A 27,530-nucleotide genomic window follows, 5' to 3' on the forward strand; every position below is an offset into this window, starting at 1 on the left:
TTACCGGTGGACCCCGCGTCCGACCCCGCGGCCACCGAAGAGGCCGGGGACGGAACAGCCAGCGGCCTATCTTGCGATAAGGCCGCCAGCTTGGAATCCACAAATTTCGACAACAATGCGGCGACGGAATCCCCAGACAGCCCGAGGGCCGCAAGGGGATCCGCCGCAGCCGAGGAGGTGGTACCCGCACGGGGACCCCGACCGGACGAACCGGCCACCACAGGGGTGGAGACGGACTGTACGTACAGCCGGTACCGCTCAAAATCCGCAGGCCCCAGACCTTCGCACAGGATGCACCGGGTGTCCCCGCAAGGAACCCTGCACCGCGGGCAACGATCGTGGGGATCCCGGGACGACAAAAACTTTCTGCACACCCCATAACTCCGAGGAGCAGGGGTAGAGGGGGTGGATACTGGGGACATATCCATGTCAGACATTGATTGTTTGCTATAAACAAAGAACAAAACATGGTTACAACGCACGCACCACAATGATTCACAAACGAACATTTTCACAAGAAAATAAACGAGCAATGTGAACATATAACATACACATATAACTTTTATTAAAGAAATAAGTTATGTTAACCCCCAAAACATACAAGAACAGGGGAAACGTAAAACACAACGTGCATACGCGAACCCCGCAAGTATATAGAAAAAAGGGCGGGAAAAATTTTCCGTTTGGCGGGAAAATTATAACCAAGCGTAGCTACCGCAACGCCCCATAAAAGCACAGTTTATTAGAGAATAAACTATAATAAATATCACCAAATCTTCAAGGAACGCTTCAGCAGAAGAAAACACGTCTTGCTAAGCAGACGAAGGAGACAAGAGTGAAGGGTGTCACATGGCAGCTAGGTGGCTACGCACGTGCTGCATGAGGTAATTGAGATCTCTGTGGTAGATTTCGCTATAGCAGCAGTTGTGGGAGACAACAGCCTCGGTATAACAGTGGTAACGTATTACTTAATGTAATTGGGCTATATATATATCACCAGCAACTAAAGTGAGGCCACCATACTTGGGACCATGGGGACTTACAGTACCTTAGCTACCTCCATGGACCCCAGCAGGATTGACACCATCCCTTTAGCCACTTGAGATTATGGAGAAGGTTTGGCCAAAGATTAAAACAAACAAGTATTCTACAATTAAACACTGGTAGACATTAAATACTTTGAATGACTTGGGCTTCTGTACCCTCTCAGGGGAATTCCGTCATGACAGGCATGAGGCACTGTAAACCTCTTCCCCAAAGAATGCATTATTTCTCACCTTATAAATATCTTTGGCCTTCTGGTGATCGGGCGCTAGTCTAAGTACATGTTGGAAGTGCTGGAAGGCCTTCTCTATGTTGTCCTGGTAGTAGAGACACATCCCCCTCACATACAGGGCGTCAGCGTTCATACCCCCTCGCTGTAGGATGTCACTGTGGAAACAAACATACAGACTAGAGAAACCTGTATGATCACTGTGGTGACAAAATGACCAGGTATCACACACATGAAGACTACCACAATAAGCATGGTGCAAGCAGTTTTTGAAATTAAGCAAGAAAGTCAAGGGGTCCTTGTCACAACCCTGTCACAAATTAAAAATTTGAGGGGCCCTTGTTCCAAATACTATAATGTTAATACTCAAGAACCCCTCTAACTTTCTGAACATTAAAGAGTGTGATATAGTTCCATTCCTGTCTGAGATGATGAGATTTCTACAGGTGATTAGTCTTTTATCAAGGCAAAGGGCAGGTTAAACGTTTGTTCAATAAATACTGCTATGTTACTGTCTGATTTCACCATGTACACAAATATTCTCTTCCCCATGCATGCAGATCCTCTTGTCCAGCTAATCCACATTACTTCAGTGGGTGGGTGGGGGGGTGGGGGAGTTGGGTCGAATGCTACTTTCAACAGTTTCCAATTATATAACATCATGTCAGCTTGATGCAGGAGGAAAGCAGTGAGTGAGTGAGTGAGTGAGTGAGTGAGTGAGTGAGTGAGTGAGTGAGTGTTTAACACCACACTCAGGAATATTCCAGCTATATGACGGTGGTCTGTAAAATAGTTGAGTCTGGACCAGACAATCCAGTGATTGGCAGCATGAGCATCAATCCATGCAATTGGGAGTGAGTGAGGTAACGTTTAAGCCCCTTTTAGCAATATTCCAGCAATATCAACATGGGGGGACTGAATGGGACTTTACAAATCGATTCCAGGTCTCTTGGTACAGATAGATTGAAGCAGTGATGAGACTGCATCACAATAACAGGGTTTGGATCCGTAGGTGATAATAATAATAGTTGTGAACCATGATTCTGTAACCTGGTATCAGGTAGTAAATGACGACTCTGTTGAATGTCTAATGGATTGTTAATGTTGTGATGATCTTCCCTGTTAAGACGAGGGTATTGATCTTGAGACTGGTGACAATCCCGTCACCGGTCTAGCAACTAGATCAGTGTACAGCACTCTTGGAAAAAGGAACAGGTTGCGCAAATGTTGAAATTTGCATGAAGGTAGAATGTGGCGCGAAAGGAGAATGCTGTGCGAAGGTCCGAGTCTGCGTGAAGCACTGTGTCTGTGCGAAGGTCCGAGTGCTTGAAGCACTGAGTCTGTGCGAAGGTCCGAGTCTGCATGAAGCACTGTGTCTGTGCGAAGGTCCGAGTGCTTGAAGCACTGTGTCTGTGCGAAGGTCTGAGTGCTTGAAGCACTGTGTCTGTGCGAAGGTCCGAGTGCGTGAAGCACTGTGTCTGTGCGAAGGTCCATGTCTGCATGGAGGATTGTGTCTGCAGGAAGGTCAGAGAGTGTGTGGTTGAAAGGCCTGTGCTGTGGATTTGAAAATGGGAGAACCTGTGACATTGTCGAAGGTTTGGTAACCTGCTGATGCTGCAATGTGGAGGGTTGCGTGCAGGTGTTTTCTTTCCTAGAGGAGGGAGGTTTCGTGGATTCACTCGTGGATGATAACGTCATCTTTGCAGAGGTGTGAGCCTTCGTTTATCTATGCATCGTCGTGCAGGGAGACGGCTTTAAGAGGACGCAAAAATCTTCTTAACTACTGCTTGAAAATTTTAGCCAGGGTCTGACGGTAAAGACTTGCTTTTCTTAGATTTTGTAGCACCCTTCAGTAAGAAGTCAGTGCTCCAACTAAGAGAAGAAGTCTGAGTTGAAACTAGAAGTTGGTAGCCCTGGTCTTCTTCACAGGTGGAGGTATATTCCTTCCAATGGCATGGATTACCTCCTTGAAATACAAGCTTGAACACATCCTCATTTTGAAATAGATGGGAGCCGTTAGGGTTCAGAGCTGTAGAGGAACAGTGAGGACTAAGAATTTTCTTTAGAAGTTGACGTTGAAAGGGTAGTCTGCATGAAGTTTTTCATGTATCGTCTGATATGCTGTATAGCTAGTAGGAATGTTATCAGAATGCAGGCTGTGTGAACGTTGGAGGGTGAGTGAACCCATGAAGTTGCATGAACACTGGAGGCTGCATGCAGATAGGGTGCTGCATGATGGCTTGAGGCTACACGAAGGTCTGTGGCTGCTTGAAGACCTGAACCTCTGTACAGGTCTGTGGCTATGTGAAGGCTGGAACCTGCATGAAGATTTGGGGTTGCATGAAGGTCTGGGCCTATGTGAAGGCCTGTGGCTGCATGAAGGCCGGAACCTGTATGAAGGTTTGGGGTTGCATGAAGGTCTGGGCCTATGTGAAGGCCTGTGGCTGCATGAAGGCCGGAACCTGTATGAAGGTTTGGGGTTGCATGAAGGTCTGGGCCTATGTGAAGGCCTGTGGCTGCATGAAGGCCGGAACCTGTATGAAGGTTTGGGGTTGCATGAAGGTCTGGGCCTATGTGAAGGCCTGTGGCTGCATGAAGGCCGGAACCTGTATGAAGGTTTGGGGTTGCATGAAGGTCTGGGCCTATGTGAAGGCCTGTGGCTGCATGAAGGCCGGAACCTGTATGAAGGTTTGGGGTTGCATGAAGGTCTGGACCTATGTGAAGGCCTTTGGCTGCATGAAGGCCGGAACCTGTATGAAGGTCTATGATTGCATGAAGGTGCTAGGGTTTGGAGCTGAAGACAAACGGCGTGAGATCTGTGAAATCAACTCAGAGAATGATGTTGATGGGGTAGGCTGCCTGGTCCTTAGTCATTCCCTGGTGGCTACATGAAGGAGCTTGCCAACATGTGTAGATAGTGATAGACCCACTGTCTGGGGCTGCATGGAGGTGGTCCGTTGCATGGAAGTGGTGGGCTGTGTAGAAATGGATCTTTCTTCCGAGTCTGAACTCTTCTTCTGCAGGAACTGGGGGGGCAGAGGAAACTGCAGGAGACTTCTTCTTCGACTTCGTAGAGCCCTTCAAAAGGATGTTGTCACTTTTGCTACCTAGGGTAGAGGTAGAGGCAGATCGTGACGATTCCTTCCTCTTACAGTACATCTTCCACCTCTGCACCACAAAGAGATATTGTTTCTCCCAAAGGAGTGCAGTAACTACATCTCTTCTCCCCAATGCAGTGCTGAGGAACGCAGCTTGAGCAGATAGGGTGAGGGTCTCAATCTGAGGCTGCTTGAAAGTGAGCCTGCATGAATGTACGTAAATGTGTTCAGCAAATTCTTCTTGAGCCAAGGGGGAGCAGAAGTCGCATTTATCGTCTGAGGTACAGTTGTATGGCATACCGGTTGAACCAATTGGGTGTGGATCATGATTGGAGATATGCAGACACGTGGTACACGTTTTCATATTGAAAACAAGAGGAAAATTTAAGAGCCAAAAAAGAGGGAAATTCTATGCTAAATTTAAAAAATAACCATTGAATATCATTAAGGAATGTTTAAAAAAGGTAATCCAAGCCAAATGTTTAATTGGAAATGGCAAATTGATTAAGGATGGCATGAATTACAAGAGTAAAAGAAAATTCCCCACCAGCAAGCTGGGGCTAAAATAAGGGAGTGATGAGTCAGACTGGTTGGTCAAGTGTCTACGGTGCGCTTGAGTGTGAGAGGAGGGCATTTGTGTGAGATATTTCCTGTTCACTTGGTACACTGCACAAGAATTTCCACTATGTTTCGGGAAGAAGAAAGTGAAAAGGAAATTAGTATGAGTGAGGATAAGGTAAAATTAACATTTCTACCTCTTCTGTTCGCAAGTATACCCTGTCAACATGAGACTTGTCTATGAAATGAATCTGTCCAAAATCCATAATTATTTGTTGAAGTCAATGTTTAGAAAATTAAAGACCAAACTGGCTATCAAGCTGGACCATGTGGATCTGTGTTTTGACAGGTGCATCCAATTTCAAAAAGAATCCTTGGTACTTAGTAACCAAAAGCTTGTGTCTGTGAATCCTGCATGTATTTCCTGTCAACTTACTTGGCTAGTTCTTGTGACTCCTGGTAACGTCCTAACAATGCCAGGGCTTCAGCCTTCCTGATCTTAAACTTGCAGCATGCAGGACATGTATCTATACATCTGTCCATACAGAACACAGCCTGCAACACAATGGTTTAATAGTGCTTCAACATACCATGGAGTAGAGGTTTTAACGCAATGACACCTTGTGTTCTCTTCAGTAACATATCTAACCTATCATGAAATTCATTATGTCATACTCGTTAGTGCTTGGAAGCAATTAATGTAGAACTTCAAAATTGTATGACAGTCTCAAGCAGTATGTTTGGTACTGTTTCATGTTTGTTTTTGCCAAATCAGTATCGTACCTGTCAAAGATTGTCTTCAGCAAAGCATGCAAATGAAAAACTCAATGTCTCCTTGTGTTATGAGAGACAATTTAACTCAGGCAAATGTGAAACCAAACAAGAATATTATCACATACCGTCCTAAAATCTCCTTTCTCAAAGCTTTTATCTGCTCTATCCTCATACTCCTGCACTCCCTGTGCTGACTGCAACTGAAACAATCAAGTTTCTCACTAGACACTTCATCAAGCATGTCATGTTCCAGCTGCAGAACAAAGCCAAAGGGAGGTCACCCTTGACACATTTTGTGTACTTGGCTTATTTTGTTACCCATACACAAAACATCTGATATTTCACTGTTTCACTGAAAACAGCAGCACATTGACCAATTTCACAGATAGTTAACACAACATGACAGCCAATCTTGAGTAAAGTTTAATTAATTGGTTAATCAGGTATGATCTATGGGATTGAGGAGAGCTAAGTGAGTACAAACCTCATTTTTAGCGACCGTGTTTCCTTCCTCTCTCTGCAGCACCTCCTGATAGCTGCGTACAGCGGCAGCAGCCTCTCCCATGGCCAGGTGGCACTTGGCCTCACGGAGATGTGCCTGCAGCACACACAAGCAATTCACCCATAGTTAGGAACATATATCATTGGCAATGAACCTAAAAAAGTCATTCTATTTCTACAATTTAATTCCAAAAAGGGTAGAAGGCATATAGTTGAAGCACAAATTAGGCTAGAGGCTTGTTAAAAGAACCAGATATTGGGAGAAAACAGTTAGTCCTCCGATAGTTTCACTTATCGTGCAGTAGGATCTAAGCCTGTGTACTGTTCACATTCTAACATTTCTACTTCTGGGTGGTGAGGTGACATGGGATTTAACATCGCGTACAAGGTTATTGCACTTAATTGAGTGAGTGAGTATGGTTTTATGCCGCTTTTAGCAATATTCCAGCAATATCACGGCGGGGGACACCAGAAATGGGCTTCACACAATGTAGCCATGTCGGGAATCGAACCCGGGTCTTCGGCGTGACAAGCGAACGCTTTAACCACTAGGCTACCCGACCGCCCCTGCACTTACATGTAAACGAGTAATGTTTCTGGCTCAGCGGGAAAATATTCCAGTGTGTGTGTGTGAGAGAGAGAGAGAGAGAGAGAGAGAGAGAGAGAGAGAGAGAGAGAGAGAGAGAGAGAGAGAGAGAGAGAGAGAGAGAGAGAGAGAGAGAGAGAGAGAGAGAGAGAGAGAGAGAGAGAGAGAGAGAGAGAGAGTCCGGTTTTATGCTGATTTTTGCTGATTTCTACTACTGACAGGCAATATTGGGACACTAGTATTAATGGAAAGTGTTTCCATCCCTGCAGAAACAGAAGAAGCCTTGTCCCATGAGTTAATCTGCATAATCTATCAATGGCAAAATGCTGAACTCAGCCCTCAGCATGCTCAGAAAATAAAAACAGTGCCACTGCACTGTAGCTCACCTGACATGTAGTCAGCAGTTTAAAAACAAAGACACCCACGGAACAAAAGTTATATATTTTATACACAAACGCTAAAATCTAACCAATTGAATAAAATATTTTGAAATCACCATGATCATAAAGGGAAACAAGCATGCAAGCAAGTTGAGCTACCTCACTCAATTTTGCAATTTCTGAGGAGACAAAGTTTACACAGGCAAAAATGCATTTTAAGAGCTCAGGGATAAAAAGGTCAAAATTTAAATATTGCAAAAAACTTAAGCAGTACCGAACATGCCAAACACTGAATGAACATTAAATCTACTTAAATTTAGTAAGTGCTTCTCATATAGTAAAGGTCTGATACCTTGACCTTAAGATCACAACAACAAAAACGACTTTATAAAAAGCTACAGGAAAACCTTTACAATGTTTCATTGTTTCACTTCATACCAATTGGTCATAACAGATTTGATAATGTTATAACCTTGATTAGGATGAACCTTGACCTTCAGTGTTTTAATGGTACTTAATCAAAACGTTTCCGGGCAATATAGCATGTAAAGTTGACATGTACACTTTGAAATTGATTGCGATAACTTGACATCTGCATCTGTACACAGTATGTAAAACAAATAGTGAGTATTGCCATTATTCTGGGGCAAACAGGAAGCATTCATCTGAGCTATCATCAAATACCAATCTTCACCTTGACAAAATTCGGTTCAATTTGTATAGCCTTCCGTGAGTCTTCCAGCGCCTCCTTGTACTTGTTCAGCATGATGTACGTAGCAGCGCGGTTCCCATAGTAGGCTGAACATGAGGGACAAAGATCTGGGAGAAAACAATTCATGTCAATGTGTGCAAAAGGCTTCTCACAAAATCATGGGATGAAACCTCTACCAGTTTTTTCTAATCTCTTAATAAGCATATGCACCCACACTTGGTGATGAATTAAGAAAACACATGTATTGAATCAGGAAGGCAAGGAGCAACAAATATTGGAAAATTGTCCACTCTAAATTGTGTGTGGACTACACACTGTGAAACACATCATGTACACCTAGTCTAACTTACACTTCACACATGGTTGACAATAGGTTCATCTTCCCAGTGGATTGTCCAATTGCCGAGTGTTCTCCAACTGACAACCTGATGCTCACTTAGTCACCTTTTACAACAAGTATGGGTTACAGGAGATTTACCTGCAATCTCAACAAAACAGGTTGTGTGTGTGGGACCATGGTGACCATCACAGCACTTCACTTAGCATACTGACATACATGGCAACAGTCAGTGCTACCAACTGTTCACACACAGCAACTATGTGACTTCAGTCAGTGCAACCAACTGTTCACACACAGCAACAGTGTCTGTGAGTCAGTGCTACCAACTGTTCTCACACAGCAACTATGTGACTTCAGTCAGTGCTACCAACTGTTCACACACAGCAACTATGTGACTTCAGTCAGTGCTACCAACTGTTCACAACTGTGTGACCAGAGTCAGTGCTACCAACTGTTCACAACTGTGTGACCAGAGCCAGTGCTACCAACTGTTCACAACTGTGTGACTTCAGCCAGTGCTACCAACTGTTCACACACAGCAACTGTGTGACCTCAGTCAGTGCTACCAACTGTTCACACACAGCAACAGTTCCTATGTGACTTCAGTCAGTGCTACCAACTGTTTACACACAGCAACTGTGTGACCTCAGTCAGTGCTACCAACTGTTCACAACTATGTGACTTCAGTCAGTGCTACCAACTGTTCACACACAGCAACTATGTGACTTCAGTCAGTGCAACCAACTGTTCACACACAGCAACAGTTACTATGTGACTTCAGTCAGTGCTACCAACTGTTTACACACAGCAACTGTGTGACCTCAGTCAGTGCTACCAACTGTTCACACACAGCAACAGTTACTATGTGACTTCAGTCAGTGCTACCAACTGTTTACACACAGCAACTGTGTGACCTCAGTCAGTGCTACCAACTGTTCACAACTATGTGACTTCGGTCAGTGCTACCAACTGTTCACAACTATGTGACTTCGGTCAGTGCTACCAACTGTTCACAACTATGTGACTTCGGTCAGTGCAACCAACTGTTCACAACTATGTGACTTCGGTCAGTGCTACCAACTGTTCACAACTATGTGTCTTCGGTCAGTGCTACCAACTGTTCACAACTATGTGACTTCGGTCAGTGCTACCAACTGTTCACAACTATGTAACTTCGGTCAGTGCTACCAACTGTTCACAACTATGTGACTTCGGTCAGTGCTACCAACTGTTCACAACTATGTGACTTCGGTCAGTGCTACCAACTGTTCACAACTATGTGACTTCGGTCAGTGCTACCAACTGTTCACAACTATGTGACTTCGGTCAGTGCTACCAACTGTCTGTTCACACACAGCAACTATGACATTGTGACATCAGTCAGTGCTACCAACTGTTCACAACTGTGTGATTTCAGTCAGTTTTACCAACTATTCACAACTGTGTCAGTGCTACCAATTGTTCACACACAGCAACTGTTAGCCTTGTTTATTGTGTTCATCTTGTGTTAACAAATGACTTCTTGGCCAAACTTGTGTCTGCCACTAAACACACTAAACCATACAACTTGCAAAGTGGAAGCAACAATAAACCAACAATCATGATCAAATTGGATACACAAGGTGACAGCGATAAACTAGAGCTCTAGCTCTATTAAATATGATCAAGTAATTCTAATATTCCAACTTGACATGTCCAGTGTGTATTTCCAACCATTAAGATTAAAATTTAAGCAGCAAAATTTGGTTTCAGAATTATTTCAACAACATCGTCCTTGGATTCATCAGTTGTGACTACAGGGTTGCCATGGATTAATCAACACCCCACAAAGCATAGCTAGCCGTGGAAAGTGATATTGACAGAACAATACTCACTGATTGCTTCTGTGTAGTGGGACAGAGCTTCTGTATATTTCTGCTGTTTGTAGAAGGTATTACCCTCGGCTTTCTTCTTTTCTGCTTCTGCCACTATTCTGTTGACAAATTACACATTAAGTATGGTGATCTTAGTATAGTCATGGTTGTGAGAACTCTCAATTCATTTATAAATCATTAAACCAAGTATGGACGTGTTTACTACCATATATTTTAATAGAGCTGCTTTTCCTTGTTTTATGTATACGCATGTGTGTTTTTTTCAATCTGCACCACAACCAATCTGTCCTCAGACATGCAGACATGTCAGGTAATACAAAACTAAATAAACTGTTCGCCAGCCCTAGAGGCCATGTCATTCTGAAATGTTGTGAGTCCCCCCAGAAATAATTTGGCTCCAATGTTCTGAGAATTTTGAGGAACAGTGCACATTAACACGAATAACACACTTAATGCAACATTTCAACTATATTTTACTTTAAATCTAATAAATACGACTACTTAATAGCATAAAAGCTGTTACATTTTCAGTTTTGTATAACAGTTTTGTTTACATGTACTTGAACATTGCTGACATAGAAAATTGATTTGGAAGGGTTAAAAAATCAGTAAAAAAATAAAAATCACTGGAAACAGGTCAAGTCAGTGTTAGAAATTGGCACTTGTCCTGAAGTCCTTGCCAAACTGCCCAGTAGTTAAGGTATCATGAGGACTAGTAGACATTTGCCTTTTAAGGGTTTTGCTATATGATATCATTATAAGGACTAGTGTATCAAACCTGTTAGTTTCTACTGCTGCAAGTCATGGTTAACATGAGCTATCATCTCTACAAGCATTGTCATTGAATAACCCCAGAGATGTTGAGAGTTTTCAATCAGTTAGGTTTGTAGGTTCCAGTTTTGTAATGAAAACAATGGGTAAGAGCTGCACAGGGGGTCTAAAGGGGTTTTATCGCCTTCTGCTGCATTTTAAAGGATGGGAGCCGAAGCGTGAACGCATGCAAATAAATGCACTTGTATGGTATTGCTTTTAAATTTTCAGCTGCATTTATGATATTCTTCACACAAAAATGTCATTTATACATACAGTAAACTACGGTTATAACGAACACGCTTATAACGAACTAACGGATATAACGAACTAACTTTTTAGTCCCCACTATATGCTGTAGTTATGCTGTATATATGCTTATAACCAATTACGGTTATAACGAACTAAAATTAGTAGTCCCTTTGAGTTCGTTATAACCGTAGTTCACTGTACTAGTACATCCGACGCCTGGAACCGTTTTCAGTTCGTGCTGTAAAGTTATATTTCTGACGATATTTTGTTATGCCATTACAGAGTTATCTCCCTTCGCATGACATACAATATCACTTACGGTTTCTTTTGATGCTCAAGTGTGGTTGGTATCCTTGCATTTGTTACATACTATGTTGTGGTTGGTTGGTTGGTTGGTTTGTTTGTTGTTTAACGCCGCACTCAGCAATATTCCAGCTATATGACGGCGGTCTGTAAATAATTGAGTCTGGACCAGACAATCCAGTGATTAATATCATGAGCATCGATCCGCGCAATTGGGATCAATGACATGCATCAACCAAGTCAACGAGCCTGACCACACGATCCTGTTAGTCGCCTTTTACGACAAGCATAGTCGCCTTTTACAGCAAGCATGGGTTGCTGGAGACCTATTCTACCCCGGAATCTTCACGGGTCTACTATGTTGTGCATGTATATAGCTTCTATGATATTGTGATGTGCTTGTGTGTGTGGTTGGGCAGTTAGTTTTGGGGAAAGGTGGAGAGAGAGAGATGGCGTATTACAGAGGGCTGAGCCGATTGTGTCTCAGTGTGCATGTTATTGTCAGTTGGGACTGTTGTTTGCACTGCGGACTTATAGAAGTCAAATAAAATTTGTGGTGTAATTTCTACAGCACCTTATCGGTCCGTTCCTTACCACTCGGTATCTTGTAGATTACGGAATGGGACTAGTGTGCGAAATAGCATGGGTATCACTCGTTGGTGATGCCTTTGTAAGTGTCTGTCACCTTTTTGACCATTTCCATTCATTTGGGCATGACCAGATAAATTTACTCAAAGTGTGGACATAGCTCAGTCGGTTAGCTGTCGGGGTAATAATCCAAAGGTCACGAGTACTGTACAAAAGTTTGGTCACAAAAAGTTGTGGTGCTATATTCAAAAGATGTCCCCAGATATTGGCCTACCTTTAGAGTACAGTACCACAAAACGTTTCAAACACATGACAATACCTTATGACGTAATTTGTAGTATTTTGTTGCCAGTCACACCAGCGAAACAATGCCCTGTGACGTCAGGGGTCATTGAGTGTGCATAAGCTCCTCCCAGTGATCTATCATTTCAACACGCAATGTCATTGAATACGCCCAGCGGTGTTGAGAGTTTTGAATATTTGTTAACTAAATATAGCCGGCGGCGGCACATTTTAGAGCAAGCGCTAGATTATGAAAGCACTTATATTTTATATATATTTTATATATATTTTGTATGTCATTTTTCTCGTAATTCAAGTTGCTAAAATTGTTATGAATGTGAACTAATATTCATATATTATTTTTTCGGTTCATTAATTTTCATTATTATGCACAAGAATGCAGTTTATTAGGGATGTCATATTGGCGCTGAACACATCCAAATGTCGCCAGTGTTAGGGTAGGTTATCCCAAACTCTATCCTTAGCCCTTGGATCCCCTTTACTATAAAATCCCCCCTTTACTATCATTAGGGTTAGGTACCTGTTTTTTGGCATTATAGATACGATAGCGGCTCCTAATATTCTTCACACAAAAACGTCGAGTAAAAAGGATGAAATGGTTTTGTGTTGAATATTAACTAGAATATTACCAGAAACTGTCCTGGAACATTCACCGGCTACATTTTTACAGTACTGTTTCAAAAGCGAACCCACAGTTGTGTCATCAGTAGCCATGCTCATGCCTCCCTCGTTCCTTACTATTATCCACATCATCCTCACAGAGTTCACTACCACACCTTTCTGTCACAAAAATCACCTGACGAATTATTAAATACCGTATCACTCATGCGTACTTGTGAGTCCGACGTCTGACATCTGGAGCCATTTTTAGTTTGCGCCATATCGGCTCATTCCTCACCATTCAGTATCTTGTAGATTATGGAATGGGATAAGTGAGCCAAATGTCATCAGGATCATTCATAAGTGTCCGAAGACTAAAGTTACGAGACACCATGTCTACCCGTAAACCTTTGTACGTGTCCGTGACCTATTCGACCCTTTTCGTTCAGTTCCGTAACGTCATAGGCATGACTAGGTAAATTTGCACTTAGTTTCACAGTGTGGACGTAGCTCTGTCGGTTAGCTGTCGGGCTAACAATCCGAAAGTCGCGAGTTCACGTCCTACGGATTCTCACAAAAACTGGTTGCTTGTCTTTGAGACATGTGACCTACGACAGAGATCGTCCTCACGAGAAGTTGTGGTACTGAATTGTAAAGGTACTGCTCTCAGATATGTAATGCCCCGCCACTTGTTGATAACATGTTTCAGCATAAATAAACTAAGAATGAATCAGTGTATTTTGTTTCATGCAGCAGACAGCATTGTACAGCACCACACAACAGACGCCTGTTAACCTCAGTTGACATGACAAACCAAGTGCCAATAGCATGAGCAACGACATCCATCCATCAGAGATACCCTCATCACTGGTATGACCAGGCTACCACATATGATCAGCCAGTTCACAACATTGTGAACACCAATTCACTGACAGTCCGGTCAGCGGCTCCTGCTTTGCTGTTATCAGAAAGTTCAGTCATAGAATCACACAAAATAGGGGGTATCACATGGAAATCCAGTTGGTCTTTTACTTGGTATGAATTCATCTAATCATGCATAAAATAGGCAACAATTAAGACAGTTTTAAAATGGTCGGAGCAGATTTTCAATGAAGCAATACTTTTATGTTTGCATACTCAATTAATGATAAGTGTTTACTTAGACTATTCCAGAACATCTTCAAAATTCCACTTTCGTTTTTTCACACGTGTGTGAACGTGTATTTATGGCAACATAATGAACATTCTTAGGCCTCTCAGCTTGGCTAACTCAAAGAGGGGTTGACTAAAACCAAACTCAACTCTTCTTCTGTCAAATAGACACCTTCTTCCTCTTCTGTTTGCATTGTATCCGCCTCGCACATTTCTGTGTCCGACATGTTGTTGCGATGGGTTCGAGACGTTATGAGAAAACTCGAGACTTGGACATCATCAAACCGAAACCGGTTTGGCAGTGCATAGTATTTTCGTAGCCACGTATTACATACGTTTACTCGTAAAACACGCATGCAAGGTTTACATGTTTTCTTTTTTAAATGACATCAAGCAAACATATACATTTTTCTTAAGTAATCAAAAGGAAAGGGACAAAAAATTGTGAGGCAAAAGGCTTTTACGCTTGATTTATGTCCGTAGGTATGCCCATTTTCCCAGTCGATCAGCTATAGGTCTTGGTTTTGGAATCAGTGAAAGGTGTGGAACTGGTACAAAATATTAAATATTCATACAAATGGATAATTATAAACTGTAAGATTGATATACATAATACAATATGAGCTTGCTTAAAGTGAATTTTGAAAGACTTTACAAGCATCCTAAAACTTACAAGAGTAAACAATGACAATTATTAGTTTACAGTTCCGGAGTAGCTGCTATCAGAGAACATAAAATTTATTTTATGGTCTCTGTTGCAAAGGTTTCAAATTGCAATTGCCCCATGTCATCAATGACAAAAGATAAGGATATAATTAAATCTAAACATATGTATCTACATTTTTATCGATTCTGAATTCGGTTTCTCAGCAAATACGATGTTGGCCAGTGGAAGAGGAGGGTAGAAAACTACCTTTCCTTGTGAAAGTTTGTATATGCTTTCTGCTTGAGGGGAAAATATTCGGTTGGGAAAGTGACCCCACCCCCAACCTGGTTAATGAGTTTTCAGGTTCATTTTCAAACTCATCTAAGTTGTTGCAATATATACTATGTTATTGTGTATATTAAGTGTTTGTAGTCGTGTGTCACATAGTATGTGCACATTATATACACAACAAACACAATGTCATGCCTCGATGATCGAGCTATGATATCGCGTCTTAAGAAGGCTGTAGGATGTAGAGACTTGCAGACAGTGCAGCGACTGGTTAAAGGGGGTGTTGATGTCAACCAGAGATTTTGGGTGCCTTTTATTTTCATTTAAATTGATTTACCGGTCACGCGTTACATGAGTCTGCGTCGTGTGTTCTGTTTTCGATATACTGTTACAATGTTGGCAGTGCGTGAATATTCTGTTGGGAGACAACGTTTCCTGGCAACAATGACATTTGGCCCTGCATATTAACTGGCGCATCTCAGGCCTATATAGTGCTAAATGGCGCTAATTGAGGCTCTCGCTTCACATATCTTCCGAGTCGATTTGATCGTTGTTTGGGTAGGTTCCCCACAACTCTACCATTAGGCCTAGTCCTTGTTTCCCCTTTCCGATCATTCCCTGTAACTTTGTGATCACTGGTGTGAGGTACCCCTTTCCTATCAAACACACCTGCACGATCCTTGGGGTTGGGCATATCTTGCCAATCATTTACCCATTAACGCTCCTTAGTTTTTGGAACCGTTTTGGAGCAGGTCAAAATAGCCTCATACCATAGTAAAAACGAACACACCAACAAGCCATAACGGCCTCAACAACTAAGTCAAAACGGCTTTAAAAAAATAGAGACAACAAATGCAGTTATTATATCACATTAATTGTATTATATATATTGTACATATCACAAGGATTAACATTGCATAGATATTTATGAGCTTGGATGGTGTGATGACGCCTTACTTGTACAGTCTCCTGGCCACGAAGTCTCTTCTTCTTGTGACACAAGCCTCCATTTTTTATAAATATTAAGGTGACACTGAGTTTTACTACTCAAAAATGAATTAGTTTGAAATAAAAGCAATGGAAGGTCCCTCCCAAAGACAGGTCAGTCAAAGGCTAAGGTGGAAGATGACTTTTCAGACACTTAAAGCAACAACAACAAAGTTTCCTCATTAAAATAAAAGATTATACATGTTTACAACAGATTGGTACTTCGGTCAGTACAGAGATCAAAGTAATTTGATGTGATTGGTTAAAACAACAAATGAACTCTGGTGGAAAAGAGTACATACATATTGTCCATATATCCCTTGTATTATGGTTTTTCAGATGCTTAAGAAACATGTAGTTTTCTTGCTAATCACATGAACAAGAGTAAAACATCTCACTCACCTGTGAAAGACAACTTTATGTTCAAACAAGCCATCATATATTTGCCAAATATTTGCACAGTAAAACCTATTGTTATAGCGCAAAAATTGCCATCCAGAAATGTATGATGTCCGAAATCGTATCATCCGACAATACAATTGTGTTCATGTTCACAATATCAGCTGATGAGTGATGTGCTGCTCAGTTTCATAGTCCACAGAGCCTTGATGACAAGAATCTTGTCTTCCTACATTTCACACTCTAAGATGTTATTAAAACATCCACTCACCCTTGTTACGTCAGAACAAGTTTCTCAGCCATACTATGATCTATGTTATCATTACAGTGTTTCCTCCCACGCTTTTCTGTCACAAAATCTTGGACGCAAAGTTAAACCCCCTTTCACCGCACACAACCTGGCACAGAAACACCCTAGCAATTATTGAATACCCTCTCATTCATGTATACTCGTGAACTCAATGTCTTACACCCAGAGCAGTTTTACTCATTTCATTCCTTACCACTTGAGATTTTGTAGATTACAGAACGGGAACTGCCAAATGGCATCATTCGAAAATGTTCATTGACATACATGTCACATGATACCATGGCTACACGTAGCCTTCGTAAGTGTCTCTCACCACTTTGCCCCTGGTTCATTTCTGTAACCCTTTAGACAAGACCAGATATGATGACTAGGTAAATTTGCACTTTGTTTAACAGTGTGGACATAGCTCAGTTGGTTCGCTTCTTGGTCATGACTTCAAGTCTGATATATTCTCACTGAAAGTTACTGGATGCTTGTCTTAGTGAAACGTGACCTACGGCAGAGGTCATCCTCATAAGAAGTTGTGGGGCTGAATTCTAATGGTCTTCCAATAATGGCTGTATATCATAGTTCAGGATATTCTGACTTTTTCATGATACATCACACTCTTCTAACTTTACAACCGTCTTTGACATAGCAGTGATATTGTAGACCCCATTGCAAAATTTTATTCTCTTTTGAAACTGATAAGTCTACATAGATCCGAGCGCAGAATAGATTCAAATTTCCCCAGTACTTCTCATAAGAGCCATGTTCAAATGAGGATCCGATAGTTGGCAGTGTGTGACCTAGGTAATTGTGTATCCCCATGGAAGGAATAGTTTCTCACACTATCAACAGCTTGTTTGATCACACACCATAATTACTGACATGATGAAGTTGTATTGAACATTGCTGTCTGCAATTAAAACCAACAGGGTCACAGTTAATATGTGAAACTGAGAATGACAAGTACCCCATCTGTTTCAGTATGGTAGTACACTGCTGCTGGAAGCTGTGTCAGTTGGTTGTGTCTCCATTGTCCAAGCTCTCATCAAAGCAAAGGCAGAGGTACAGGCCACAAATGAGGTAAACAAATTCATTGCTCCATTTCGAAGTAATTATCAGTCAGATTACTATTGAGAACTATTGCATTGGAACATTATCAGAAGAATTCTTTTGTCATTAGTCCTGAAAGAAATGGTTGATTTCTCTTGTCATATGAATGTCTTCAGCATTTGAGCGTTGGTGTTGGCCCCTGTGTGAACTGGGGTTATGTCCTCCTCACTTATAATAAGAGACAAAATTGGATTGGTTTGACAAGGTTGATTGCATGACATGATACCCAGACAGATCAAGGGATTAATGTCTTTTTGAAAAGTTCTGTCAAGTTGATATTGATGACTATATTATGTTTTTGTTAATAACTTCATCACCCCAGTTCATTTTTGAAGATGGCACAGGGGAGAGAACTGTTTCTGTCATGCAGTGTCTTGTTGTTTACATGTAATAGTATTTGCCAGGATGGCCGCACAGCACTTCATATAGCAGCAAGAGCAGGCTTAACAGATATAGTCACTCATCTGTTGAAGGCTGGAGCTAGAATAGATGCTCGCACATTGGTAAGGAATACAGTATATACTCTACTTAAAAGAAGTTAAAGAACAACTGATTTTGTCATATGACTAGTTAATCTGTCATGGTGGGGGCTATTGCAACACACACAGCCCTCCAATTGCGGGTGTTCTGTAATATGTTTTGAGTAGTATATGCTTGTCAATTATTGATTGAATAACAGCAAAAGAATTTACTGATCCAGACTGAAACTGTTATTAAAGATCTTTGAAATCATAAGTTGTTAAAAAAAGTGATCATAAATGAAGTAGAAAAAGACAGCGATATGGCAGTTTTGAAAATAATTCGCTACTGGAGACCCTGTACTGCTTTCTACAAGTATTGAGACATGTATTGCTAGTGACAGTTGTGGCTTCAGGACGGGGAGACCAGCCTCCACCTGGCTGTGTGGCGGGAACACGAAGATGTCGTCAGGCAGCTGCTAGCAGCAGGAGCCAAGGCCAACATACAGAGCAAGGTGAGTCCCAGTGGCCACACGCTGGAGGGATGCGCACTATACACTATATACAATCAGAGCATGTTTCCTTCAACCTGGTGTACTACAAGTTATAGCATATTTATCTTATATTTTGTCGCCTTCTCTCTGAAGCATTAAAAGGGGATTCCTAATGAGGCTACTTTCTTTCAAATATGTAAGAAAAAGTAGGATATGTTTAGTTATTCATTTAGTGATTACATACACATTGGAATAATCTGTACAGCAGTTAGTGTGGACAACATATTAGCTGTGAGCTGTGTTTGGAAGCTCACATGACAGTCTTGAACGTGTGACTGCTGGGGGCAGGTTATCTGTTTGTAATAAGCTGACATGATGAGGACCTTCACCTTCCAGTAATGGACATGTTTCTGGCAGTATTCGATGTCACAACCAAGCATGTCTGCCATTTCCTAACTACAGTGGTGTGCATCATAAGGTGTTGAGTTAACTCTCATTATTATCTAACATGTTAGGGAGGATGAACACGTCATTCAATCAAGATTGTCAGGATAATCAAGTCAATTCACTCATGTTTGTCAGGATGAACAAGTCATTCCAACAAGTTTGTCAGGATGAACAAGTCAAGCAATCAGGTTTGTCAGGATGAACAAGTCATTCAATCGGGTTTGTCAGGATGAACAAGTCATCCTATCAAGTTTGTGAGGATGAACAAGTCATTCAATCAAGTTTGTCAGGATAAACAAAACATTCAATCAGGTTTGTCAGGATGAACAAAACATTCAATCTGGTTTGTCAGGATGAACAAGTCATTCAATCAAGTTTGTCAGGATGAACAAGTCAAGCAATCAGGTTTGTCAGGATGAACAGTCTTTCCATCAGGTTTGTCAGGTTAAACAAGTCATTCAATCAAGTTTGTCAGGATGAACAAGTCTTTCCATCAGGTTTGTCAGGATGAACAAGTCAAGCCATCAGGTTTGTCAGGATAAACAACTCATTCAATCAAGTATGTCAGGATGAACAAGGCTTTCTATCAGGTTTGTCAGGATGAACAAGTCAAGCCATCAGGTTTGTCAGGATAAACAAGTCATTCAATCAAGTTTGTCAGGATGAACAAGTCTTTCTATCAGGTTTGTCAGGATGAACAAGTCAAGCCATCAGGTTTGTCAGGATAAACAAGTCATTCAATCAAGTATGTCAGGATACACCAGTCATTCAATCAAGTATGTCAGGATACACCAGTCATTCGATCAAGTTTGTCAGGATGAACCAGTCATTCAATCAAGTATGTCAGGATAAACCAGTCATTCAATCAAGTTTGTCAGGATACACCAGTCATTCAATCAAGTATGTCAGGATACACCAGTCATTCAATCAAGTTTGTCAGGATACACCAGTCATTCAGTCAAGTATGTCAGGATAAACCAGTCATTCAATCAGGTTTGTCAGGATAAACAAGTCATTCAATCAGGTTTGTCAGGATAAACCAGTCATTCAATCAAGTTTGTCAGGATGAACCAGTCATTCAATCAAGTATGTCAGGATAAACCAGTCATTCAATCAAGTATGTCAGGATAAACCAGTCATTCAATCAAGTATGTCAGGATACACCAGTCATTCAATCAAGTATGTCAGGATACACCAGTCATTCAATCAAGTATGTCAGGATACACCAGTCATTCAATCAAGTTTGTAAGGATGAACATATCAGTGCACTCAAATTTGTCAGCATTTTTCTCTTTGTAATGTGTCTCTCAAAAGTATTGACAGTTGGGTGTGATACCGATGTCAACAATGACACAACATCCATTAATTTGTGGATAAATCAAAGCTGCAACTTGCAAAGTGAAATGTTTACTCCCAAAATTTGCCGAAATACTCAAGAGGGTTAGGAACCACAATTTTCTCTGCTCATTAACTGTTATATTTTGCCGATATTTTGTGAGGAGTATATTTTGATTTGGCAATGAACAAGCTCAGTACATCAATAATTTGATCAGTGTTACCCGGTACCCCACCCCCTCCTTTGGAGTTGCTATTCTTGGCACATGTTTCATGATATTTTCCTCTTTCATGTCTACAGGATGGATGGACCCCACTGAGATGGGCTGCAAAACTAAACCACATGGGAATAGCTAAACTGCTAGTTGAACATGGTGCTGCCATCAACTATAAAGCCAAGGTTTGTTTCATACCAGAACAGGCTAAGTCAATCATACTGTTTCTCTATGCAGTAATATGCGACAGGCCAAGGCCAGGATTGAATACTGTAGTACAGATTGGCCAAGACCTGGTTTGTATACTCTATTATTGTAGTATAATACAGACTAGAACAATGTGTCATGTTCTTATAGATTCAAAATGAAAACAATGATGTCTGGTAGGCACTACTTGCATGGTAAACTGTCATTTATTTTGATATTAACACTCATTTTCAGACAGGAGAAACTCCTCTATATGAAGCTCTGCTGCAATGTCACTTTGAGATGGCTAGGTACCTGGTTGTGGAGGGAGCTGATGTCAACCTGGGCTCACAGGTAGGCTGTCTCCTTAGCGGCCCAGGCGTTTGAGGTGCCACTAGTCACCATTTCACCCTGATCATGTATCTGGGTTTGTCAGCAACCTGTGTTTTGGCGTTTCACCCAAGTTGTATGTATCAAAGACCCAACATCACTGGAGGTTTTCCTCAACATTTATGGTGATATAACTGTAAAACTGTTCAAATTTTCATGAAAACAACTCACTTACTCATTCACACAGATACTTAGAAGATAAACATACTGTGCGTTCAATGTAGAGCTAGGATACTTGTACATTTAACTATGCTGAATTGAATTTGGAACCAAAAGCCCAGCCTTTCAAATGTTAAATTTAACTTGGTTAAACCTACAGGTAACCTAGCTCTACATTGAAAACATAGTATGTTTATCTCCATTTTACTATGATTAAATAAAACGCAAACTCTTTGGTGTCAGCAAATATATTGAGTGAAGGTTGAGTCCAGTGTTTTGACTGGGTTGTCAATCAGAATTATGGAATCACCAACCACAGCCTGTAACCAAAATATAGCGCTGTATATGCTCAAGCCGTTTGTCTACATCATACAATTTCACTGGAACTTATGACAGGCACTGAAAGCATGTAGCACTGCAACTTCCTAAGCCAACATGAGGTGGGCACCCCTAAAGAAAACTAAGCAAGCCTTGCAAATATTTCATTCTACAGTGTACGTCAATATTAATGACGTCATATCGCTCATTCTACGCAAGACCGCCTCCGTGGTCTAGTGGTAGAGCGTCCACCCAAAGAGCGGAAGGTCCGGGGTTTGATACCGAGCCACGTCATACCAAAAGACGTTAAAAGATGGTACTTGTTGTTACCCTGTCTGGCACTCGGCATTAAGGGGCTAAAACAAGGACTGGTCGGCTTGGAGTCAGTATACTGTGTCTGAGTGGGGTATTCATGTTAAACTATGGCATGGTATCTCAGTGGGCTAGCACTATAAATCAGCATCAGTCCAGTCAGTGGTGATGGGGTGATGTGGCCGTCAAATCAGCTGTTTCAATTAGAGGGGGTTTATTGTATGTTGATAATCTCTGATTGACCAGTCAAAATCGAGTATTTTCCAAATTTATGGTAGAATTTTTGTTAAATTGTCCTTGTGGAGGATTGGAGGACAACCTCACCAGAATACTTCTTTAAGTGGCTTTTAGAAGTTGGTATGATATGGAGATATCTGATAGTTCTATGGATATACAACTTCTTAATTACAATGAATATGACGTTTCGGTGTAGATACTAACACCATATCCTCCCAGGATATTAATGTGTTTGGTTTTAACACATCTTTGAACAGTGTTTCAATTATATCACATCCTGACAGACTGTTGTGGGAAGAATATTTCTGGCTTGCCTAAGAGATGCAACTCTTCACAACAAATGGCAGTGCCTTAGATGACTGTGTGACCTGTACCAAGGAAAATGATCTCTAGTAGTCTGTTATAATTTACTACTTTAGCGATGGGAAAATGTAGAATTATGGTGATTTAAGAAGGTCAGTTGGTATAAAGTAACCTTGAAATTAACACAAGCTTGAATTAAATGCGAAAAATGTGATTGGTCTTTGCTCCCATTAATTAAACTTCGTATTTATGTCTCCAAAATGTCTATCAACAATAAGACGGCCTCATTGCACACTTTGGATAGCGGAAATACCAACTTGAATATATACACAAACACGGTTTATTGAGCAGAAGTTCTAACAAGTATATAACAATGTAATTCAAAGAATAGAAATTACACAACAGGCATTTGGTGAGTTATCACTGCTGGTTTCAAGAGTTATACCCACTCGACCCACTTGTGTCAAACGAGGCATCATTGGGTACTCCAGCAGTCCAGACAGACGCCATCGGTGCAACACTGCGTCAAAGACCGACACGACCCAACACACACCGATGGCTTCATCACACTTATTCTCAGATCACAGCCTTTGTCTTGTCATCTGCCTTTAAGTTTGTGGACACATTCTCCGCATACCGATTAGTGAACTGTTGGTTCAATTATTTTACTGCCTTTAAACTTCCTTAATTCCAGTCAACAGAGTAAACATATAAACTGTGTCTTATTAGGAAAACAATGTTTATTGTTTTTACGGAAGTGCTCTACTCAGCGCTAATAAGCGGTGCTATTTTCTGTTTGATTGAATTATGGTAGAGTTGGATTACGGTAAGGATATGTATCATTCAAATAGGGAGGGGGCCGCATTAATTTGGAGACACCTTAAATTCAAGATTTATGTATTTATGTACTTATGATCTGTGATCTGCATATATAAGGAAGATAATAGGCCTAGGTGAGTCCATGTTTCATACATCTTTTAAACAATTATTGACCATTTGTGTTTTCAGAAATCCAGTTTTCCACATTTGATTGCAAAGTGCAAACACTTTCAGAATCATGGCAAGAAGTATTTGGGCATGTTGACGGTAGCTGGGTATAACATCCACAAGGACAGACTGCTGAGTGCTGGGAGTGTCATGCCTAAGTTGGCCAGTGAACTAGACCAAGAGACATTCCAGCAGTGGCTGCAGTCTAGTCGGGAGACTGTGCCAAGTCTCATGTGCTTGTGTCGGACACGTGTTCGCCGCAGAATTGGATACTGTGTTCAAGGCAGGAGTATTCGCTCATCTATAAAGAAAACACAACTGCCACATATTTTGGTTGATTTCCTTCTTTTTGAGAATGACATCAATGAAATTGAAGATAGTGGTGGGTGATAGCAATTTTTGGGAGTTTTATTAATTTTTTACATAATTGTATATCAGTATGTTGAATGTGCAATAAACAATTGCAGGACTTCTAGCAGAATGATTTCTCATTTTTGTCAACTGACAAAGCATATTTTGTCACCAGCCATTTTTGTCCTCCATCTATGTTTTTCAGTTTTGTTATTCACAGCCTTTTACTTTTTTGGCATAACCCTAACAAAAACCAAGTCTGAAAAATAACTTCTGTTTGTACCATAACTTATAACTGGAATTGAACACAGGATCTTTCACCGCTCAATGGCTCCTCAGGTGTAATGAAGCAGTATTTGTGTCATGTGAGACATGGCTGGGACATTTGGGACATACTGCTATTGTGCGTTGCCTATGACTAGGTTAAAGCTTCCAGTAGGGCTGCAACGATACAGGAAGGTCACGATATGATACGCATCTCGATATTCTGGTCACGATACGAAAAGTATCTCAATACGCAATGATAAAAAAAAACAAGACTTAAAGCATCTAAAGATTGAACCTTTCATGATTTTGGAACAGTCAAAATTATTTTATAATATAACAAGATTACTGAAGTTGTTCAACTTTCCTTCAAAACAATTCAAAGTTCAAACACCAGAAAATATTTAATGTACTCCACCAGTGATACAACTTCAAAGAATTGCCACAAATATGGCTTTTAACGAGTCAAAGTATGGCATTTTTAATATATGTATCCATTCTCTAGCAACTAAAGTTCGTTTCAATGCGTCAAAAGCGGTAATCTGACCGTGGTTGCTGTATCTCTTCACACACGATTTCACATAACTTAATAAAAACAATATTAAATGAAATTTTGAATAAAATTAATAAAATATATTACAAACACAAGTCCAGATATACAATTAACACGTTTTAATAACAACATAGTATAATAATTGTATTGAATTGCGTACTTCAGTTCGGATTTGCTGACTGGTATTTTCGGTGTTATGTGCTTGTGGTGATCAGCTGATAATGTTTTATGAGATGGGTAAAAACATCTGTCGGTGTAAAACCTGAGCTTATTAAAAATGTAAGTACGTTTTGGGGAAACGTTAAGTGGCAGGGATCTTGTGAGCACAAAGGAGTTTTGACAAGCACAAATATCTGGACTCTTTTTTGTGTGTGTATATATATATATTATTGGCCCTCTAACCACGCCCCTGTGGCAGCCTTTATGTCCTCCTTATCCTGGAAGTGTCTTCCACGTAGGGCAGATTTCATTTGCCGGAACAGGAAATAAGTCTTCGTTCGAACAGTTAAATAACCCACCCTACAGCCCAGACTATTTTCCTGTTCCGGCAAATGAAATCTGCCCTACGTGGAAGATGCTTCCAGGATGACGAGGACATAAAGGCCGCCACGGAGGCGTGGTTAGAGGGCCAATCTGCGGATTTCTATAAAAGTGTTTTTAAAAGCTTCAAGGACAAATGGAATGAGTGTATTGAGGTGAATGGAGATTATATTGAAAACTAAAAGTGCAAAAGATATTCTGCGACTTGGTCTTATATTGAATTTGCAAAACTTATTGAACGCCCCTCGTATATCTGTAAAACTTAACACCAAAACACATCCTATAGTTTACATGTACCTAACGCAGTAGTGTCATTCCTGACATTGACACTTTCAAGGTCGGTCGATTAATCTCTGTGGACCATTATTTCTGTCAATCATTGATTCTGCTTATCATTACTTGATTTCATTCGTTGTTTGTGTATGATGTAGCGATGCGGCATCTGAAACATGCAGAGCATTTATTGGCTATTGGCATGCTGGAATCAGGTAGAAGTCGGCATGCAGTGGCCAATACGTTCAATGTTTCACAGTCTATGACTAGCATACTATAGTACAGGTATGAACAAACCCAAAATGTTGACGATTGACCCTGTCTAGGGCGTCCCAGGTCAACGACAAGATTGACAGGATTGATCCGAAACCAGGCTCTATGAAACCGAGCTCAAACGGCAAGTCAGATTGCTGCAAGCTTTCACCAGGCTATTGGAGTAGGAATTAACAGGTCAGACGATGACGAATATCCTTGCTCAACGCCCACGTGTTATACTGTGTTGTGCCGCCCCTTACAATTGTCATTGCTAAGGTTGAATGTGGGGCATCGTCGCTGGTCACCTGTCATGTTTTCAGATGAGTCCTCATTCACTTTGCACTTCCTTAATTAGCGACTTCAAGGACTTCAAAATTAACGTCACGCCATTGTCAACCTGAGACCTCATGACAGAGTTGGCGGTGGATTGGTTATCGTGTGGGGTGGCATCACTATGACTGAGCAAACACCACTCCAGATTGTACAAGGAAGGGTCAGTATTATCGGGACAAGGCTAGTGGGTCGACATTTTGTCTTTCAGGACAACAAGGCCTGTGCTCACCATGCACGAATCGTCATGCTGTCACCTCCAGCAGCACAATATTATAGAATCCAATGGCCAGAAATGAGCCCACACCTTTCACACATTGAACACGTCTGGGACATGAAAGTAAGTTGTTTGCATCAACATCAAAGACCTCCGGCCACGTTAGCTGAAATTAACCAGACGATGCAAGTGTAGTGGGACAGATTCCCTCAAATCGCCATTGGGAGACTCAAACGCAGTATTCCTAGTCGAGTGAATGAATGGTTGACAATTTGTGGCGGTATTTTGCACTGCTGATAAACAACCAGTCATGTTTGAAATTTTCCCATCTTACCCTTATCGTCCTTCAAGATCGTTGGCAGTAATAACATCTACTGTCATACTTCACTGCCGGTTTCTATGTGTTCTCAATTCCTTTGTTATCACCATACATCTACTACAAGAAACTAAAATCTCTAATAATTTTGGAAATGTAAGTTATTGCAGAGTATCGCCAACTTTTTTAAAGAGAATATAATAGCTGAGGAAGAACACGCATTGGAAGACACATTTGTCATGAATAATATGATTAAAAAAAATCAGGATTTCCTGCAGAGGTATACTTCTTGTCCCAGATTATCTTTAGTAATATATTCTTCGTGATATACATTTATAATTCATATACTTTTGCCATTTGTGACCCATTCCAGAACAAGCCAAATCCTTCATGTATGTTTCGGAAAATGCGAGTGGTAACGAATGATACTTTTGCCTCTCAGAACCAAGGACATTTTTTTTTGTCCAGTTATTATTTCGTAATCAAATTAATTGCGCCTAATTAAAATTTTAGAAGAGATAACAGCAATATGAAGACATAAGCAATTTGTTGTGGATTAGGTTTTTGAAAAGCCAGGATATATGGGCACCGCTTTGGTACTACTGACTGACATTGTGTCTCCTTTCCCATAATCAAACGTTCAAGTCTCATTTCTAATGGATCTACAACACACCCATGTGTATGCAACGATATTCACCCTCAGTGTGTTTGGGGTTGACTGAATGTTTGAATGGACGGCACTCAACTAGTAACAC

The 27,530-nt window shown here is 40.9% G+C and overlaps 2 protein-coding genes across 3 annotated transcripts in view; one reads left to right on the top strand and one right to left on the bottom strand.

Moving 5' to 3' along the window:
- LOC124149527 (dnaJ homolog subfamily C member 7-like) overlaps positions 1-14,383 on the bottom strand; it is a 39,616-nt gene extending 25,233 nt beyond the window's left edge. The window contains exons 1-7 of the mRNA XM_046521177.2: positions 14,255-14,383; positions 10,097-10,194; positions 7,865-7,989; positions 6,188-6,301; positions 5,829-5,903; positions 5,366-5,484; positions 1,278-1,431 (exon numbers count right to left, since the gene is read on the bottom strand). Of these exons, the coding sequence (XP_046377133.1) occupies positions 1,278-1,431; positions 5,366-5,484; positions 5,829-5,903; positions 6,188-6,301; positions 7,865-7,989; positions 10,097-10,194; positions 14,255-14,331 (762 nt within the window). The 5' untranslated portion in view covers positions 14,332-14,383. The remainder of the gene's footprint in view (positions 1-1,277; positions 1,432-5,365; positions 5,485-5,828; positions 5,904-6,187; positions 6,302-7,864; positions 7,990-10,096; positions 10,195-14,254) is intronic.
- Positions 14,384-15,205: 822 nt separating this feature from the next.
- LOC124149526 (ankyrin repeat and SOCS box protein 16-like) lies at positions 15,206-24,151 on the top strand. Of its 2 annotated transcripts, none has more exons than XM_046521175.2 (7): positions 15,206-15,347; positions 17,707-17,805; positions 18,240-18,338; positions 18,710-18,808; positions 20,871-20,969; positions 21,226-21,324; positions 23,698-24,151. In XM_046521175.2, exons 1-7 carry the CDS (start codon positions 15,228-15,230, stop codon positions 24,064-24,066), a joined length of 984 nt encoding a protein of 327 aa, XP_046377131.1. In that variant the 5' UTR covers positions 15,206-15,227; the 3' UTR covers positions 24,067-24,151. The 2 variants fall into 2 exon arrangements, with proteins under 2 accessions (XP_046377131.1, XP_046377132.1); XM_046521176.1 differs by lacking the exon at positions 15,206-15,347 and adding an exon at positions 15,354-15,599.
- The last annotated feature ends 3,379 nt before the right edge of the window (positions 24,152-27,530 follow it).

Source organism: Haliotis rufescens, unplaced genomic scaffold (genome assembly GCF_023055435.1).
Source record: "Haliotis rufescens isolate VD_foot unplaced genomic scaffold, xgHalRufe1.0.p SCAF_4, whole genome shotgun sequence".
Lineage (NCBI taxonomy): Eukaryota > Metazoa > Mollusca > Gastropoda > Lepetellida > Haliotidae > Haliotis > Haliotis rufescens.

What these genes read in the sequence shown, in the direction of transcription:
- LOC124149526 (XM_046521175.2), top strand. Translation starts at nt 15,228, where the DNA reads ATGTCATGCCTCGATGATCGAGCTATGATATCGCGTCTTAAGAAGGCT. An exon ending in AGGCCAACATACAGAGCAAG is followed by an intron (nt 18,809 to 20,870) that starts GTGAGTCCCAGT and finishes TCATGTCTACAG; the next exon opens with GATGGATGGACCCCACTGAG. An exon ending in ATGTCAACCTGGGCTCACAG is followed by an intron (nt 21,325 to 23,697) that starts GTAGGCTGTCTC and finishes TTGTGTTTTCAG; the next exon opens with AAATCCAGTTTTCCACATTT.